Source organism: Dysidea avara, chromosome 11 (genome assembly GCF_963678975.1).
Source record: "Dysidea avara chromosome 11, odDysAvar1.4, whole genome shotgun sequence".
In the NCBI taxonomy this organism is placed as follows: Eukaryota; Metazoa; Porifera; class Demospongiae; order Dictyoceratida; family Dysideidae; genus Dysidea; species Dysidea avara.
In genome coordinates, this window is record NC_089282.1 from 2030639 (window position 1) to 2051521 (window position 20883).

General features: G+C 38.3%; 1 protein-coding gene across 1 annotated transcript; it reads right to left on the minus strand.

Moving 5' to 3' along the window:
* Nucleotides 1–1048: 1048 nt before the first annotated feature.
* Nucleotides 1049–20807, minus strand: LOC136238250 (uncharacterized). The gene is made up of 8 exons (XM_066028609.1): nucleotides 20710–20807; nucleotides 20528–20660; nucleotides 20229–20357; nucleotides 12488–12572; nucleotides 9780–9876; nucleotides 9318–9394; nucleotides 8637–8754; nucleotides 1049–1487 (listed from the first exon to the last, which is right to left on the minus strand). The coding sequence occupies exons 1-8, from the start codon at nucleotides 20741–20743 to the stop codon at nucleotides 1243–1245; spliced, it is 918 nt and encodes a 305-aa protein (XP_065884681.1). The 5' UTR covers nucleotides 20744–20807; the 3' UTR covers nucleotides 1049–1242.
* Between the last annotated feature and the right edge of the window lie 76 nt (nucleotides 20808–20883).

The window sequence follows — 20883 nt, forward strand, 5'->3', positions numbered from 1 at the left end:
GGTCTCAGGCCCTGGTAAAAGTGTTCAGATAAGTAAATATTTTGCACATGCATACATTTATATACAGAGCTGTACTCGAAAATACTAGCAATGGAACATTCATTTCCAACATTGCATAAACTAGGGTCAGATAACTACATACTACCTCAACACTATATAATAAACTACAGTTTGTACGTATACGAGGGACACACAAAAGTGTACACTAGGCCTAGGCACCAGGGTATCTTGTAGTGTTGATGGCATGAGCTCCTATTATACTCTCTCATGCACAGTACATACTTACAGACATCAAAAAACCTCAGTAGTTGCGATCGACATGATTATGTTATGCATTTAACATCACATCATTACCTGAGAACACTGGGAGAGCAGGAAAGTTAGACCAGTGGCTATAATTGCGGCAATAGTTTATCGCGGTAGTAGTAAGTTGCATAATTTAGTAATAATTTATTGATCCTATATTATAAAATGTAACAATTGTTAATACAACAAAATGGTGTGTGAGAGAGAGCAATCCTTCAGAAACACATGTACAGCAAATATTGTGAAATAATTATAACATAATTCATTTATTTCGTGCAACTTAAAAATTTCGTGATAAAAAATTTTCGTGCAAAATATTTTCATGATTACGTGAATGACTGCTCTACTAGAGTAGTTAGATCTTATGTAACAATTTTCATGTAAGAAATTTTCATACAAGATTTTGCATACAAAATCAGTAATTGTAAGAATATTTTGAGATAAGAATATCTGATTTGCACTCATGATAATCACAAGCTATCATTATATCACATTGTATATACTACCAATATTATTGACCAGATAAATGAAGTGGAAAGGTAAAATAAAACTTCGTAAACATGCTGCTTATTCATTGCTACAACATTATGTCTTAATTTCTTGTATAATATTTTTTCCTATTACCCACAACTTCGATATTTTACTATCACAGTTTCAGCTTTGATATTGTGGCTGTCAAATAGGTATACTGCATAGCCCTATCTACGAGACTACCCTGCTCTCCTCTGTAAGATGAGTATAGTTGCAGTTAATATTATATCTTCATTTATGCAGCTAAGTAATAAATTCATCATCATAATATAGCATATGGTAGAGTCACATAAGAACATACACCATGACCACAAGTGAGTGAACATTATGGTACAAAGCACAAACATATAAATGATAGATTTACAAAAATCATAATACAGATTGCAATTATAATAATATTAGGTGCTAAGAATCATCATCATCATCACCTAGCTCACAATGTCCAGTACAGAGGAAGTTCACAGTAGCAGCAAACACTATTAATATTGTGACCAGTACTAAAGCTATAGCAATGATCCAGCCAAACAGGAGTAGGAAGAACAGCCAGCCGATGATGAGGAAGATTGCAGTGAGACAACCAGCTTTGTGAGGCTTGTACCAGCTGCCATCAGGATCTGTGTGCCATACTCGATACCAGCAACCTGTTTGGGCTAAAAGACAGCAGCAATAATGTATAGTGAATTAGTATATCGTACTTGTTTTTTATTGTAGGCAGTGTGTACTTTGCTGTTTACTTAATCACCTTGTGGTTTAACTCCAAACAGTACCTACCATACTAGTGCTAATAAAAACTGGTTTCATACAAATGTCAGATCCTAAATGCATGGGAGTATCTACACAGTACAAGTTCAGTAACAAATAACCATTCAACAAATTAAAAGTCTGCCTAGTAGCATATCTATAAACTATCTGGTTTGCAGGGCACAGGGTAACTGTAGGTAGCCCATTAGAGGAGGGGATGGCCATTACAATGGACAAATTCCATAATAAGGCTTTATAGCATATAATAATAACTGTTGCACCTAGCAACCAGAATTTTTTAGGTGATAATGTCTAAAGTAACTTCGCCAAATTTTGAAAGGATAGCATATATATGTCATAAGATATGACATTTTGAAATTTGTGATTTTCCCATACATATCTATGTGAGAGGGCTACAGTTGCCCCTTCTGGGCAATCACAAAAATCAGGTATTTCAACGCATACAAAAAACCAAAAATTCAAAAGTACATATATCTCAATTTTACATAATTTGTAGGTGTGAATGTCAACAATAATCTTTCAAAGTTTTAAATGGATAGTGTATATAGGTCATAAGATATGACATTCTTTAAATCCCACAATTTGTGTGATTACTGAGAAGGGGCAACTGTTGCCCCTCTCATTGACAATGTATGGGAAAATTGCAACTTCAAAATGTCATATCTCATGACTTATATATGCTATCCTTTTAAAACTTGGAGAGGTGACTTAAAACATTGACATCTACAAATAGTGTAAAATTTAGGTTGCTAGGGGCAACGGTTGATTTTTTGTTATTATGAAATTTGTCCATTCTAAGAAAGCAATGAAGAATCCATTCAGAGGGACCCAAAACCCTTCCAACAAATTTCTATGAAATTTGTAAAATTTCTATTTAACACAATTCTATGCTGAGATTGACTAGCTAACTGATGCCTATTCACTGTTCAATGTTGCTTCATCCCGAGATGTACCTTTTCGCCAGCCACAGTATGTACAATACACATATCATGGACTTTTCTTTGTCCTCCCTTGTGTCTCAGTTATTTTCGCTGACAACTCAAGGCATCAATTTGCGATAGCATGATACAGCACTTCCCTGTGTAGCCAGTTAGCTATCACGCTTATCACCTGTATTTTCAGTAGCAGCTGGAGTGACTGCAGAGACACTTCTTATTCTGTTCTTTGTTTGTAGGGCTGTGAAATTGGTGGAACATAGTTGAAAACGAAGTGTATTAGCCACTTCAATTTTCAGTAATTGATTGTTGGGGTGCCTGGGTTCAGATGTAAAAATAAGTTTTCAGCATACCTGGCATCATTCTTTTGATGTGGTATGCACGGCATAATTATGAAAAAGTAAACAAATAAGTAGAAGGAAAAATTCGGTTACGGGTTAGTCGCTCAGTATCCCGGTTACGGGATACTGAGCAACTGTCAAACAAAAATTTATTATTATGTAATTAAGGCGGGCTTGGTGTTGTTGTGTTGTGTGTGTATCAGCTGGTAACAGGCTTAAATTGTTGGGAGAATCATAGTAAGCTGACTGGACAGGTACAAGAAAACACACGTAACAGTACAATATAACATAGAAACAACACACTTAGCAACTGGCGCACCTTTAAGTGCATGCGGAGTTTTGCTGACTAATGGCGATATTTTCCTGAACCAAAAATCAGGACTGTCATACTAGTTGTTAACATTTTGTATAAACAGACTACTAGTTTGGCTTCTTGTCTAGGTCCTGATGGAGCCTTTTGTTAGAAATAATGTTTCTAGTGCTTGTGATATCAATTTAAAAATTAATTTTGTGACCACAGTGTCTTGCTTTAGGCCATATTGTAGTCATATTTCAGCAACTATACGTATTATTCACAAATCCTCTTGTCAGTCCCTCACAAGTGATGTTCTTCAAATCTTAGAATTGTTAGTAAGTTCTCATGGCTCTTTCATTGGTCTGATTTTTGGTTCATAGTTTTCACTAATTGGCATGGGGACAGCTCATGTTTCCATAACAACATTTGAATTTCATGTCGATTAATGAGAAGTTAAGAATGCATAAATATTTGATAACAATGCATTAAGAAAAACCAAACCCCTAATCATGAAAAATGATTGATAGTGTACATGTGTGGTTTACAGTATCCCATAACCTAGGGATTAAAAACAAACAGTAGCTAGTGAAACAAGGAAATAGCTAAAATGTAGTGAAACAGTCATTAATCTGCTATCACTCTCAAGAATGTGTCATGTAATATTTAAAGATTAGTGCAAGAGAGCCTTATAAACTGCTTTAATACTGATGTATTCTAAGTGCAGTGGTTTCTTCTTAAACATTCACTTAAATACCTTTAATATACAACTGTTCTTAAGGTGGATGGGCCTATTAAAATAGGTATAGCTGAAGCTTGTCATATCTATAAGTTTGTTAGCAAAATATCCTGCTATTGCTGGATTCTTCAAACTGAAATCTACTATATAAAGCTGAAATGCTGTCTATCTGTCTGTGGTCCAGCTAACTCCCGAACAGTAACACCGATTGACCCCAGATTTGCTACATATTAATCGCCATCAAGCCAGCACCAAGAAGTTTAATAAAAGAAATTTCCAGCATGACCCACGCCCAAAAATTGCCATTACCGTAATTTTAGAAATAGGTATTTGGAGCACAGCTGCTTCCCACTCCATGGAATGACAATTGCAGCCCTACGCCATTGATCTGCGTTATAATACACACTCTTTGGTGGTAGTTACATGGCAAATTCTACTGCTATAGTGTCACTATGGAATAAAAGTCTTGAACATTTTCACGCCCAATTTTCATCAATAATTATAACTTCAAACTCTACATGCCTACTCTTTACCCCAAATTGTTTATCCAATGGTGGAATTCATGCCTACAAACTAATGAACTAACCTTACAATTCTGCGAGAAAGCAAACACACAGGAAAGTCAAAGTATAATATAACGTGAATTTACAAAAACATGTTTACCTTGAAATCCTGTTGCTTTGTCAATAGTAATGACGTCAGATGCGTATGACATGTTGAACAATTCTAAACAATGTGCAATGAAGGAAAGTGAGTTTCTGTGCTTCCAGAATGGTCAATAGGCAAAGTAGAAGAGGAACAGTGAGGCATCTCTGCTTAGAGTGATGTCTGTTTTACAAAATCCATGTTAAGCAACGCAAACTTGCAACTGAAGAGGAGTGATATCTTTGGCTTCCTGGAATATGAACTCTGGAGTACGAACAGCGCAGGCTTGAACTGAAAGGGATAGGAATACAGCTTTGAGTGAGCCAAAGACAAACAGGGTGGTTGAGGCTACGAGTGAGCCATGAAACTGAAGTTGAACAATTCCACACAATGCGCAATGAAGGAAAGCGAGTTTCTGTGCTTCTAAAATGGTAAATAGGAGTATCACAGCAAAGTAGAAGAGTAACAGTGAAGCAACTTTGTCTGGAGTGACTTCCACTTTACAAAATCCATGCCAAACAACAAACTCACAACTGAAGAGGAGTGATGTCTTTGGACTCCTGGAATATGAACTCTGGAGTACAAACAGTGCAGGCCTGAACTGAATGGGATAGGAATAAGCTTTGATTAAGCCAAAGACAAATGGGAGTGGTCAAGGCTACAAGTGAGCCAAGAAGCTGGAATTGTACCATTCTAAACAATACGCAATGAAGGAAAGCAAGTTTCTCTGTCTCTTGAATGGTAAATAGGTGTATTACAGCAAAGTAGCAGAGTAACAGTTAGGCATCTCTGCCTGGAGTGACATCCATTTTGAATGGGATAGGAATACAGCTTTGAGTGAGCCAAAGACAAACGGGGCTACGAATGAGCCAAGAATCTGGAGTTCTATATAATAAACTTCAGGATGGAATTTATAGTTCGCACTTAGGCACAACAGATGGATAACAATGGTAAACTATGGGTATTTGCAGGCCCACCTTTAGTCTAGCCCTGGGCACATGATCAGCTGGCAACTTTAATTCAACTGCACTGTGTATTCAACTGATCAATTATATGGACGCACAAACGAACTCCATATATCACATATGTAAACTTGGTGTTTATTTGTTTTTACAACATGTGTGTATCAATGTCAGAAAGATTATACATGAACTTGAATGACTGCTGCATCAATAATATCCGTGTTACAGCTGGTGAGCTAAATGGATCACAGACATGTACACTAGAGTGTATTTTGCTTCTGTAACAATGCATGTATGGTATTCGAAGAGCAGATATCATTCATTTAGCTCAACCTGCACGAAGGGCAGGTACCGCAGCTAGTACTCTAATAAAGCAGTCACCGAATCAACAGTCTTTTCTAACACAAGACAGAGTCTCAGGATATCTATTTCTTTTGTCTGTCTGTTATCTATTTCTTTTGTCTGTCTGCTTTAGGTTTGTAGATCACAGTGACTTACACTGACTGGTCTTGTTCACTTTGGTGACAGATTCCAGTAAAAGCTATTTTAATGTGGAATCCAACTAGTGATTGAACTTCACTTGCCCCTTCTTGTATTCTACAAGTTAATTGAATTTACGTGATTTCCTGCTCCCATCCTGGTTTTACCCACTTATCTCCTAGTCCTGTTTTCTTGGCATTACCTAACCCTTGGGTAGCAGTTTTAGTCAAGGGAGGTTGCAGATATACTAATGGACAATTTATCACTCATTCAGTCATGGTTATAGATTAATGTCCATTAGTATATCTGCAGATATAGGCAACCTTTCTTGTTCCACTACTTTCTAGCTATTGCCTAAATTGTTTTACTACTTTTTTGATCCCTAATCCAACTTGAAATTCCTAACTTTCCTTCTAATTGTTACACTAACACGAGTGCATAAATACAGTGATTTCAATAAGACCTAAAGAACTGAATTACACATTAATGTCAAGTCACTTCCAGAGTACTGCTACACTTCTAACAAATATGACCATGGAGTTTTGAAATGATATCTTTTGCATAATAAGCTAACTGTGGTGACATCACACTGTCAAATGAGCTTGTACAAAAGAGACTGATGACTGCTATTCATCACATCACATCACTGTCTCTGCCTAGTCTAAGCAAGAGACAAAAATGGTAATGGCATTTCACAATTGTGGCATACATTTCAGAAATGTTGACCTGAGTAATAGACACCATGCTGACAAGCATTTGAAAATTTGCTTCACTGCCTAAGAAAAATTAGGCACTGAGCACCTCGGAGAGCACAACAACTTGTCACAATAGTGTGCACTACCATGCAGAGCAATTCTATGCTTTGTGTCCTAAATCAGCAGCAGCTAAGCTAGTAGCTATTTAACAAGCGAAGCAGTATTCTGAGAAGCAGTATTCTCAGATAGCAAAAATAGAGGTTGGTCTGAGTAGTTGAACAATGGTAGTAATGATTCTCCACCAAAAGACTTTCCATAAAACTAAACTCCAGTCCTAAAATTTCATCAAACCAATTGCCCGCTGGCATGTCACTACCGTATAAAAAATGGCCTCTATGGTAGCTACTTCTAAAGTGATAGTGTAACATAAGTCACAGAGTTTGTGATGTGTGCTACGGTAGATGTGCCATTCTATGGAAATGTGAGATAACAAAAAAGGTACTCTCTTCTCTCTGATACCAAACTTTATTAGCATCTTGGTACCACACTATGAATTGGCTGTACTTTTATGTATGTACTGGAGCAAATTGAGAACTGCTCTACAAAACAATTGGATTACTGTCACAAAATACACATACCAAAAATATTCTTATTCTTTGTTGCACCACAATGGTAAATAAATGTATTGTGGCCTTATGGCAGATTAGTGCAGCTTCCTTCATTTGTGTTCAGTTACGGGTGCTTCTTACAGTGTGACAAATTCCTCTCTCTGGTAAGCAGTATCTCCTGTGAGATAAGCCTTGCATGTAGCAGTCCAATGAGTGTTATTATCCATAGTTTTATAAGGGATTTGTTACTCTTGAAAACTTTCAAAACGTAGGGAATTTTTGCTTGAATGTACCACTCTGTGTTGGCAGTTCAGAGGCACCACCAGTGCCATAACTTGTATGTGGCACCGCTGAATACCTCAGCGAGTGCTTATAATGCACTGACCGTAGTGCAGTATACAGATATTGCACTGGCTGCGGTTTTGTGCAGCAATACACAAGTGCCAGCAGCTGAGACCGCTAGGACATCTCACCTAATAGGTGGAAAGACACCTCACAGATCACTCAAATTCTTTTATAGCCTGACATGTAAAAGTTGATTGTACTATACAGTTACTATCGCACTGTATGATATATATATATATACTTATGTATCTTACTAGTCTAGTCTGATGCCATCTGAGCCTAGATTAAACCATAGTCCATCTTCAACAATGAGACAATAAAACTATTATATTTTTAAAAATCCTCACCATTACATTCAATTGTGGCAGCCAGTTTTTGTCTTACTGGCCAAATTTAGCTAGTGTAGATAGTAAGCATTAGACTAGTAGTGGTCCAGTAGTTAGACCGTCTTCACTTAAGAGAACAATCACAGGTAATCGAGTTGATCACATATGCTGAGCACTACACAACGATACACAACGATCAAGAGCCAAATAGCGAATGCATTATAGCTCATAGCATACTAGCTTTGGTCAAAGGCAATATCTCAGGTGGCTGCGGTACTGTAGAGGGAACGTCACCGCAGCGTTTGGCTCAGTCAGCCACAATCAATGTTGGAAACCTGGCTTTTATAAGAGGTGCAACTGTCCTGTGAAACTCGTTCCACCTTTTAGGTGAGTGGTACATAACAGTTATACAACGTGCACTTGTGCTGTGCCTATATAAATACACTTATCTTCAGGCCTAATGATGCTCAGGTTCGTGCATTTATATCAGGCAGAGCACTCGTGCCTGACTGCCCATTGTATAACTATATAATAACAAGTGCGCATTTAACAAGGATAGATTGCAGCTTCTCATAAAATACTCTAATAAAACTCAAACATAATTCTGGTGTGGTTAAATGACCACACTTTTTTTACAAGAATCTATAGTCACCCAACTTAGCAACTTACGCTCTTCAGGAGGAATAGCCTCCTCTACATGTGGTCTGTGTATACTGTTACTGGTCATGATGTTCAACCTGCGAAGAGTAGGCCTTAGAACAACTGGCAGTCTCTTTTGAGGAGCAGTCTGTAAAAAGTGAAAGCAACTGTCAAACATGCTACACCATACATACACAATACACAAGCTCATAAACACACATGTTCATACTGTATTAACGTGAATATACATGCATATACAAACACACGCAAACACACACAAAGGGGAAAAAAAACAAAACTTTCAGCTATCGTGTTATATAGCACAGTCTTGCCTACACAGCGAAGCAGCACTGGGATACCTTTGAACTACCAAGTCAGCACAGGAAAATCCTCTTGGGACAGGACTAGTAACCTACAGGAGGCTGTACCATGTCTCACAAGTGAAGGTGTGGGGACCCAAAGTCCAACTTGGACCTTCACCATGCACAGACAGTTGACATTTGCTTACACTGGTTGATGTACAGCTGGCTGAGCTGCTTCCCCAGTTGACACCAAGGTAACAGGTCCACATTTAATAGATGGATAGACTGAAGTAATGAACTTCACTCTTTGCTCTCTTTCTCTTTCTCTCTCTCTCATACACACACACACACGCGCATGCACACACGCATGCACACACACACACACACACATACACAGTCACAAACTTACAGGGTATCTTTTAGCTTCAGTATATCTAGGGGGTACATCCACAGCATCTGGACTAATAGTATAGTTCCCACTCTCTTCTGCATACAAACACACATGTGTGTTAAATGTTGTACACGTCCATTAAAAAATGTCCTTGAAGAGAAATGATTAAAGCCACCAAAAGTATTCAATTACAAATCTACATCTGAACATTACAGGCCCCCAAAAGGAGGAAAGGCCAAATCAGTTACAACACTCACAATTCTAAATGTTACTATTAGCATGGAAGATGTATTGCTGTGTACAGACTGTACATAAAATGACTCAGGGTTTATTGGCAGGAAGATTAGAGACAAAAATGTATTCTGTACTAATTGATGGTTGATATGGTACCAACCTTGATGTCATGTTAAGTCATCAATAACACACTGGTGTATCATAAACACTATTAACTGGAAGTGTTAGCCCCACCCATTAACGTACCACACTCATGAAAGATTGGTTTCAGGAACACTCCCTCTGGTTTGACCGCCTGAGTAACTTGACGCACCGCCTCTTCAACTGATGCATACTCTCCACTCTGTAGTAAGCAACACCATATTTGTGTATAACAAGTAACATAGTTACACACATGAATGAGTTATAACGTGGTTATGACTGAAATATACATACAACTCCTGAGAGCACAAAGCACTTTGAATAATTCTTGGCGCTTGTTTTATTAGAGACTTGTTTACTGCTTAGGTAAAGATTTCATGGAATGTGTGAAGTGTAGCCACAAACCATGGTATATCACTTGTATATATACCACAGTTTGCCATGGTATATCGGTTATATACCACAGCACAACACTTTTGATCTTCACCACAGGTGTAGTATATTATATAGTTATACAACGGCCACGTGTGCTCTGCCTGATATAAATGCACGAGCCTGAGGGCCATCAGGCCCGAAGGCAAGTGCGTTTATACACGTTGTATAACTGTTATGTACCACTCACCTAATAGGTGGGGAGAGTCTCACAAGACAGCTGTAACACTTATAAAGGCCAGGTTTCTAACATCGATTGTGGGTAACCAAGCCAGACGTTGTGATGATGTTCCCCTGCTGTACTGCAGCCACCTGAGATATTGAAAGCTAGTATGCTATGGGTTATATCACTAACCTGCATTCGTTGTTCGACTCTCATCATGTAGTGCTCAGCATGCCAGCGTGCCATATAGACTAAGCACCAGACTAATCGCCATAGTGATTCTCTTGAGCGAAAAAAAGCAACTAATTAGATGGTTTACGTAAACAAAACCTAACTACTAAACGATACTAGTCTAATTATTATACTATTCACACTGGCTAAACTCGAATCTGGTGGCATGACAAAACTGGTTACCACAATCGAACGTAAAGGTTAGTATTATTTAGAATATATTTGTTTTCTTGAGTCATTGTCGAAGTGGACTACAGTTTAATCTGGGCTAAGATGGCACCAGACTAGTAAGGTGTATAAGTACGTTTATATATATGTAGACTAGAGTTGTGGCCACCCGTGTTGGCTTTTTCGATCGCCATTGGCTGCTTGTAAACATTATACGTATTGGTGATGTTATGGCCCACATCGAACTTTACATGTCAGGCTATAAAAGAATTCGAGTGATCTGTGAAGTGTCCTTCCACCTATTAGGTGAGGTGTTGTAGTGGTCTTGGCCACCGCACTTGTGCTATGCTGCACAAAACCACAGCCAGTGCAATATCTGTATATTGCATTGCGGTCGGTGCATTATAACTTATAATGCACTCGTTGTGGTCTACAAAACCACAACCAGTGCGTTATAAGTATAATGCACTTGCTGCGGTCTGCAGCAGTGCAATATACAAATTATGGCACTGGCGGTGCCTTTGAACTTCCCACGCAGAGTGTGGTACATACCGCCATATATACATACAGTGGTGTAACTACTCCTGAAGCAACTGAGGCAGCTGTATACTAGTCCAATACTGGCAGCTGCCCCATACAGTATATCACTAAAGATCAAACTACTCTAATAGAGTAATCAGTTTTCAATAGAACAGTCACATTACCATTGACTTAAGAGGTATGTCCCACCTACAAAGAGGTATTTAATGTTTCTTCTGCTAACATCATTACTCTATTTGTCACTTGTTTTGCCAGGATAAATGATGGTACTCTGAAAAGATCATAACACACCATTACTCCCTTAAATGAATCAGACCATGCCAAGATATGGTACTGAACCCTCAATCTACTGTTCACCCGAGATAAGCAACGAGATCAAGATACTCTAATGCAGCAGTCACATCCATACGTACATAATAGCTAAGCAGCCTATGCTATAACAAAAACAGTTAACAAACTAGTACAATTAAAAATATTAATTAAAATGTTGAAATAGGATTTCAGCAATAAAATGTAGTGAAACAAGAGATATGAATGATGATAGCATTACAATGTGGGAAAATCCCTACTTTGGCACTGAACAGATGGTAATAGCATGCCAATGTGGGGATTTTCCCACATAGCTACGTTGTATCATAGATACAATAACGCTTACCGGGATTGGAAATGGAAGTATCTACGTCATCATTTGTGTACATAATCCCAATGTTACGTCACGGCCTTTGATGTTATCCGTCATTCACCTTACTGCGTTGGTACAGATAACTCACTTTCTGTACGAATTTCACTACAACTACTTCGCTATGAGGTTGTATTACACACTAATGGAGCCGTTAGACTGCAATATACTGGGGTAAAATGTTTCTGCTGGTTGTCAATTTCGTTTTTGTAACCATGTCAGTCGAAAGTGCGGGTCGGACTCGATGAAAAATGGGCTTGTATCTTTTTCACCTATGAGTATTTAAACTAATTTATACGCCAAGTGCATGTCTCATGGCCATAACTAATAAGTAGAGCCTACTTTATCCAGTGAAACTGCTCTGCTTTGTAGTAAGATGTACCAAAAGAAACCGAAACACAGATTCCACGTGCACCCACTTCCGTTTCCAATCCTGGTAAGCGTTATTGTATCCATGGTTGTACTATTACATCATTCATATATCTCTTGTTTCATACTTTTATCACTGGAACCCTACTGCATTTCTAAAGTGTAATAGCTTGATAATACATAAAACACATCCACAATAAACATGAGCTGTAGATGTATGTATATAAGTACCTGCATTCCTTTAATGCTGTACCAGCCTGAGGAGTTGCAGATGATGTCATAATGTCTGTACATCTGTACTCCTTCAGTGGTCTTGCTACAGGACAATACACACTTTGTCACTGCTGGAAATAACAGTAAAAACTGTCTGCTATTATCCAACCAATCTCTACTATCACTATGTGATACACTATAAGTACAGGCAAATTTTACCACTTTGACCACCTTCCTATCAAATTAACAACACAATAGAAAAAATCTTTACAACAATAAAGGCAACGCTTTTGTCCCAAAGTGCCCATTACCCACTGTATATGTAATTAATGGAGAAAGTAAATATAAAGTAATTGTAGCCTACAACTATATGCTAAATAAATGACTGACAAACATATAAAGTTGTCTATCTTTTTTGCATTCTATTTGAGTTCATGCATTCTTCTTGCCAGCTGCTGCACGTACTGAAATTGTTTTTTGTGCCAAACAAAGCACTCATCATTTAAGAGCAAAGTTGCTATTAAAATCAAGCTTCCAACACCACCATTGGAAGTTTGAATGCAAGGGTACTCACTGGAATTCTTTGTACAAACCACATGGTGAACCACAAGTAAACACCTTAACCATTCAACCTATGCAAGTCTGGCTGGGATGTTCCCTTTGTATCTTTCACACTTCCTATTTTCTCTCACAAAACGTTCATGTCATACCTTTACAGTGGATTTCACTTGCGTTTGAATTTCCGTATTCCATACTGTGTCCATGCCTTCACAAGCCTGGCACGTGCACAATACGGGCTACGGAAACTTTGAGCGCAAGAGAAACCGCTGTATCCTCTCACTGTGTACCCCCCTCTTTTCAGGACACTTTTTCGTGTACTTCAATGAATAACTGTGAGCAACGCACATATACCATAAGGTTATGACATGCTCTACATGCCTAAGGGTGTTAAGTGGAAATCTAAGCTTAAGAATTTCAATAATTGCTGAATTTCAGGATTACAAAATAAGTTATCAGTACAAATAGCTACATATGTGCATGCTTGCTAGAATTGATATTATCACAGTACTAGGTAACAAAACTTTTCAGTCAACTGCTTGTACCTATCTCTGATATATGTATATCTTAAAATTTATAATACCTACTTGTAGCACATTGGCTTTATCAAATAAACAGATAACATCAACTGCAAGAGATAGTGTCAAGAGGACACAAGGTTTCAGTGTCATTACTGAGTTAGTGCAGTGCAAGTTGTAGCTCCAATGGAGGGAAGCAGTGAAGTGTCTGGTTCTGGGTTAGCCATCACTCCAGGGACTGATCATCATGATCCTCATCTTCCAGGATATTTCCCTTTCCTGTCATTGGCATTCAAGTGGATTGCCACACTGATCCTCGTGCTGATGGCTTGCTGTGTTGTCTACACCATCAAGACTACAAGAAGTCTGCACAAGCCTCACAACATCTTCGTGGCAAACATGTTGGTCACCGATATAATATCAGCCATGCTCACTACTGTTCCGCCCAGCATGATGATCATTGGGTATGCTACTGGAGTAGGGGATTTCATCAATTGTAGGCTAATGCAGTTCTTAGTTCTGCCGGTATTTGTGCTATACTGCACATACCTGATGATAGCAGTTAATCAGGTAATAGCTATAGCCTTCCCTTTCAAGCACAAGAAGATCATGAAGCGCCGTGTTATTGTTGGTTCAATTGTAGCTGCTTGGTTTGTGTCTGTTCTTCTTAATTCTCACGTATTCTTTAATGCTGGCTACACTAAAATTGCTCAGTATGGTGTTTGCCTTTCAGAAGGTAGTACCTTTGTTTTCACTTTCCTTGGTTTTATTTTGCCCAACTACATCGTATCTTTGGTTACGCTGTGCTTCAACATCTTCCTGGCTGTTAAAGCGTACCGCATTCAGAAGAAGATACGAGAGGAGTCCAGGTTATCGGGAACGACAAGCAATGAAGTACAGAAGTTAAAGAAGAAGCAAGCTACCATCAAGACGCACATGAAGCCGATGATAACATTGCTTTTAGTTATTTTTTGCAGCTCAGCACTTGGTCTTATCTACCCTTTAGTGTATATGCTGTCAAGAGTACTGGAAACTGCTGAGTATGTTGACGATATGATGGACTACGTTATCAGTAGAAATGTAGGCTATCTGGTAATCCTGCTTCATCCTTTTGTGTATGGCCTGTACTACAAGCAAGTCCGTGAGCCGATGATGAAGGTACTGAAGCAAGCAATTTGCAAGAACAAGTTTAATTCTGTCGCTCCTCAACCATGAAGAATTGCTTGAATGTGATGACTCTAACTGTGACAGTGGCTAATTGTGTATAAACCATGCTGCAAGTATTACGTGAACATGTACTTATATTAATCATTGCTATTATATGTTTGTGCTTGTACTGTATTGTCCACATGAATTACCTAATGAATTACTTAGGAATGCAGTAAGACTGCACAAGTCTATGATGATAAAGGACCAACATTAGATTTTGTATAGTTAGTTGTGGATAATTTCTTGGCCAACCAGATATCAGTTCCCTTAGTTGCCAGTTACCATACCTTTTTGTACAGCCAATTTGCATGGGGTATTGTCTACTGTATCCAAGCTCAGATAACACTCTGTGACACACAATTAGATCAATAAGACCATCCTATGGGATACACTTTAAACAAGATGGTAACAATTTAGACATTTAAAAAGGAGGTCTTGTTAAGAAGTGGCTTTATGTAGAGGTGGCCAATGAAATTATCTAATTCATCACCAACCAGATGCCCTGCAAGTAGGCAATACTACAACCTGTACAGTTCGTTTAGGGTAATATGGTTTTCGGTCACCACTAAACCATCAACAATGAGCAATACCCGCAATGACGTTTCTTGATGTTGTGTGAATTATTTATGATGTCACAAAACAAAATGGCTGCTATAGTGTGGGAAATTTGTACAGGGAGGTATTGGGTGAGATAGTGTTTCCCTACGATAGCATTTATAAATTCGGAAAAAGGTGAAGGTGAGTCATATAGCATATAATGCAGTAAATATAAGCTTTTACTGTATGTGTCCGGATTTAAAATTTTTGGTCTGCTTTCCTTGTTGGAGCACGTTTTGCACTGTCACAGTACGTGTATTACTTCTTACCTTTATCATCATGTGGTTCGTGTGTAAAAAACTACAGACAACATTCATTTCGAATACTGTGTGCCAAAGTCTCAGAAGCCCCCGCACTAACATGGCCATTCTGTCAATTAAGACATCAAATTTTGTAATCACAGTGTCAAGAAACGTCAGTGCGGATATTGCTCATTACCTTTGATGTCAGGAGGGTAGCAGCTGCATAAGCTGATTTATCCACAAGACACAGCCCACACAACCCTGTAATATTACACAGTATATTGCAATTCAATATGCATTGTGGTAAGCTACACACTGTTTAAAAATGAAGTAGCAAAAGATCATGATAGAATAATTTGGACAATGAACTATGTGATGGTTATCAGTGCATGCTATGGGTGGCTTCCAAGAGCCAATGGATATGGATATAGTATATGGCAATGTCTCATGTGATGCTGCTATACAAGGTAACACAAATTGACTAACAAATATGGGCTGTACCCCATGACGACTACCTACTGTACAGTGGAACCTGGTAATCAGGACACTTACAAATGAGGACACCTCCGTAGTAATGTCCCTTACCATCTGGATAATCACGACACCTTGATAATCACAACACTTTGACAATTAGGACACTTTAACAAGGTGCCCTTAATATACTACTGTACATGTTATTGGCTAAGGGAAATGAGGAGTCATGAACTGAATTAAATAAACCTCTGTCTGGTCACTAGTATAATGGAGATTTCCAGTTGGAAAGACTTCAAAAGATGGACAATTGTTCTATATAATTATCACTTCAAGGATTACATATCTCTCCTGTACTGCAGCCATACAAGTCACTACACTAGTATCAGAGATGGGGTAACGCATTATGTAATATATATTACAATTTGTGAGTTGAACGCGTTAGTTTGCAAAATGCATGTAATATAACTTATGTTACTTTTGGAAACTATTAACTCATTACTAGTAACAAACAAAGTAATAATATTGCATAACAAGCAAGGTAACGAGTAGCGATAAGCGCAATGTACGAGTAATACTATGAGTAACAATGAGCCAGTAATGCATTACAAATGGCTTTTATACTGCTATTTACTATCCATTAAACTACTCAGTAATCCATTACCTCAATCCATTACCATTTCACCTATATAAAAAGATGCTGCCCGGTCCATTGGACTGATGTGACTACCTAGACTATTGCTATTAATGCCCACTGTCTGTGTGGAAACATGTGGTTTGCATGCATATATGCTGAAGTGTTAATTTAATAAAGTACGTGAAGTTACTTGCATTCAGTAACTTTAATATTTACAGCTAATAATATTAAGTTACATTTCACAAGTAATTTAATATTATTAAGTTACATTTTATTTTAAGTAATATGTAACTGTATTTCATTGTGTAGAAAGTAATATGTAACAGCGTTGAAACCGGGTCGGGTCATCCAGGTCAACTGGGTCACATTTTCTCCGGGTCCAACCTGGTTTACAAATTGTCCGAGTCTGACCCGGATTGGATCACGTGAGAAACAAAATTATTCGTTTGACGACATGGAAACTTATAAACGCCAGTAGCATAGCTCTTTCATGAGCCATGCCCACTTATCGCATTACAAAAATATGTTCAGCCATGCCCATTTATTAGTAAGTGCGATATGTAGCACGGAACTGTGTCCGTGTCTGTCTGCAAGTTTACGTGGAGCCATGCACTAATCGATTATTGCAAGAGTTGTATATAGTCTAGTCTTGCAGCAGGATAAGTACTTTGTGAGCCACACCCACTTTAATATATCGGGAAACTGTAACACTAGGTATGCACGAAGCCACACCCAATTGCTGTCTGTCAACTCACAATAGCTACTTGGAACCAAACCCACTGACTGATTTTAAATTATAAACTTACCAGCTTAGTTATCACATAACTACTTGTTTACTCAACACAAATCGAACGCTCAGTAGTCTCGCTTGCTCGAAACTACCTGAAACATAGCTCTTATTGCATGCTTCGGCTTTAATTAATGCGAGTCAATCTGGATCACACCCAGGTCAAATCCGGGTCAGTGGGTCATCTGGGTCAGCAGTAGTGACTTGGTTTCACTATATTACTTTGAAAAGGAAACTTCCCAAACTCTGAGTCTAGTATATAGTGACAACAAAGGTTACACCAACATGTCATATAAGGTAATAATATATTTATGAGTAATACAAACATGTGGTTGGTGTGGTCTAACATGTGACAGTGTTACAAGTCCCTGGTCAGAAACAGGACAGAATGTAACAATGTTTTCATCATTTTTATGTAGCACGCCTATATAAAATAGAAGTTGTGCAAAAATGATCGATTTTTGTTTAGTTGGTCACATATATCGTTTACAATTTACTTCTAGGGGGCTGGGGCCTGGTATGGTGTTGCAAATACTAGTTTTTATACTGAGCAGTCCAAGTGGCTGTTGTCTGGATACCACAACTATACAACACAAAACACTTTAGGGTCATGTTAGCTACTCATGAAATCACTACTGTAACTTATCCCTACAGCTCATTGTTAAATTATCAGTATAATTTGTACACAAACAAAACATAGCTAAGGTGTACTTCATGACTTCATTAATAAGACCACCTCATTATAGTGACCATGTCAAGTAGGTCCCAAACATAGCTAAGGTGTACTTCATGACCTCATTAATAAGACCACCTCATTATAGTGACCATGTCAAGTACAGTAGGTCCCAAACATAGCTAAGGTGTACTTCATGACCTCATTAATAAGACCACCTCATTATAGTGACCATGTCAAGTAGGTCCCAAACATAGCTAAGGTATACTTCATGACCTCATTAATAAGACCACCTCATTATAGTGACCATGTCAAGTACAGTAGGTCCCAAACATAGCTAAGGTGTACTTCATGACCTCATTAATAAGACCACCTCATTATAGTGACCATGTCAAGTAGGTCCCAAACATAGCTAAGGTATACTTCATGACCTCATTAATAAGACCACCTCATTATAGTGACCATGTCAAGTAGGTCCCAAACATAGCTAAGGTATACTTCATGACCTCATTAATAAGACCACCTCATTATAGGGACCATGTCAAGTAGGTCCCAAAAATAGCTAAGGTGTACTTCATGACCTCATTAATAAGACCACCTCATTATAGTGACCATGTCAAGTACAGTAGGTCCCAAACATAGCTAAGGTGTACTTCATGACCTCATTAATAAGACCACCTCATTATAGTGACCATGTCAAGTACAGTAGGTCCCAAACATAGCTAAGGTGTACTTCATGACCTCAATTAATAAGACCACCTCATTATAGTGACCATGTCAAGTACAGTAGGTCCCAAACATAGCTAAGGTGTACTTCATGACCTCATTAATAAGACCACCTCATTATAGTGACCATGTCAAGTACAGTAGGTCCCAAACATAGCTAAGGTGTACTTCATGACCTCAATTAATAAGACCACCTCATTATAGTGACCATGTCAAGTAGGTCCCAAACATAGCTAAGGTGTACTTCATGACCTCAATTAATAAGACCACCTCATTATAGTGACCATGTCAAGTAGGTCCCAAACATAGCTAAGGTGTACTTCATGACCTCATTAATAAGACCACCTCATTATAGTGACCATGTCAAGTAGGTCCCAAACATAGCTAAGGTGTACTTCATGACCTCATTAATAAGACCACCTCATTATAGTGACCATGTCAAGTAGGTCCCAAACATAGCTAAGGTATACTTCATGACCTCATTTATAAGACCACCTCATTATAGTGACCATGTCAAGTACAGTAGGTCCCAAACATAGCTAAGGTGTACTTCATGACCTCAATTAATAAGACCACCTCATTATAGTGACCATGTCAAGTACAGTAGGTCCCAAACATAGCTAAGGTGTACTTCATGACCTCATTAATAAGACCACCTCATTATAGTGACCATGTCAAGTACAGTAGGTCCCAAACATAGCTAAGGTGTACTTCATGACCTCAATTAATAAGACCACCTCATTATAGTGACCATGTCAAGTAGGTCCCAAACATAGCTAAGGTGTACTTCATGACCTCAATTAATAAGACCACCTCATTATAGTGACCATGTCAAGTAGGTCCCAAACATAGCTAAGGTGTACTTCATGACCTCATTAATAAGACCACCTCATTATAGTGACCATGTCAAGTAGGTCCCAAACATAGCTAAGGTGTACTTCATGACCTCATTAATAAGACCACCTCATTATAGTGACCATGTCAAGTAGGTCCCAAACATAGCTAAGGTATACTTCATGACCTCATTTATAAGACCACCTCATTGGTATTTATTTATTAATTTATTATAGCCTTATGGGTTACTCTTCCTATTAGTGAGTTTCATTACATTATCATCACACCCTTCATGATCAGTGATTCATCAATATTGAAACCTTTACAGGCTTCCTTGGAAATTAGCTCATTATATGTACAATTCTCCCACTCCTTGAAAACATGGAAATTATTTAAAATATCTCTTCATTCTTTCAATTGATATTGTGACACTAAATGAGTACCTTAGCTTAACCCTATCATACCGTGTGTACATCCTATACAGTTACTGAGGAATGATCAACTTACTGTGCAACAAATGACATCCGATAGCTATTACTACTGTCATCAAACTGCGACAACAAGTAACTGCCATCTGACCCGTGGTTCAGCAGTAGCGTCTCTGCTTGCTGCTCTGTTAAACTATCAAACACATACCTGTAGGGAGAATCAGTTATGTATCATCTGTTTACAAACATACACAGTTACACCTTTTATATTTACAAAGTTATGACCAAACAAGTAAATGAACTCTCCTTATCACCAATAAGTGAATGGGTTTTACAAGTACAAAAAAGTAAGAATAGAGGTTTACTGCTGTTACTTACCAAGCTGCATCAATGGTCGCTACCTTTGTGCCTTTTCTTGTACGACGAGTTCGCTTTCTTCGACCTCTTGTTGAGTACTGTGCTACAGTTTGCCCTGGAGGCGCATTTGTAAGTAGCGAATCTGTTAGCGTACCTGTAATCCACACACAGAGTAACCCTAGCCTCGTAACACTAATACATACCTTGCTTCTCTCCTCGCTTCTCTCGCTGTGACATCGCGGAAAGGGGGACTGGAGGGCAAATTAAAGATTTTTACCGATTATTATCGTATATTCTAGTAAGGTAAATGCGGGTATTTCCGGACAGCGTACAATTCCGGACACTTTGGTACCTTTATCAAGCTAGCCGAGGAACGA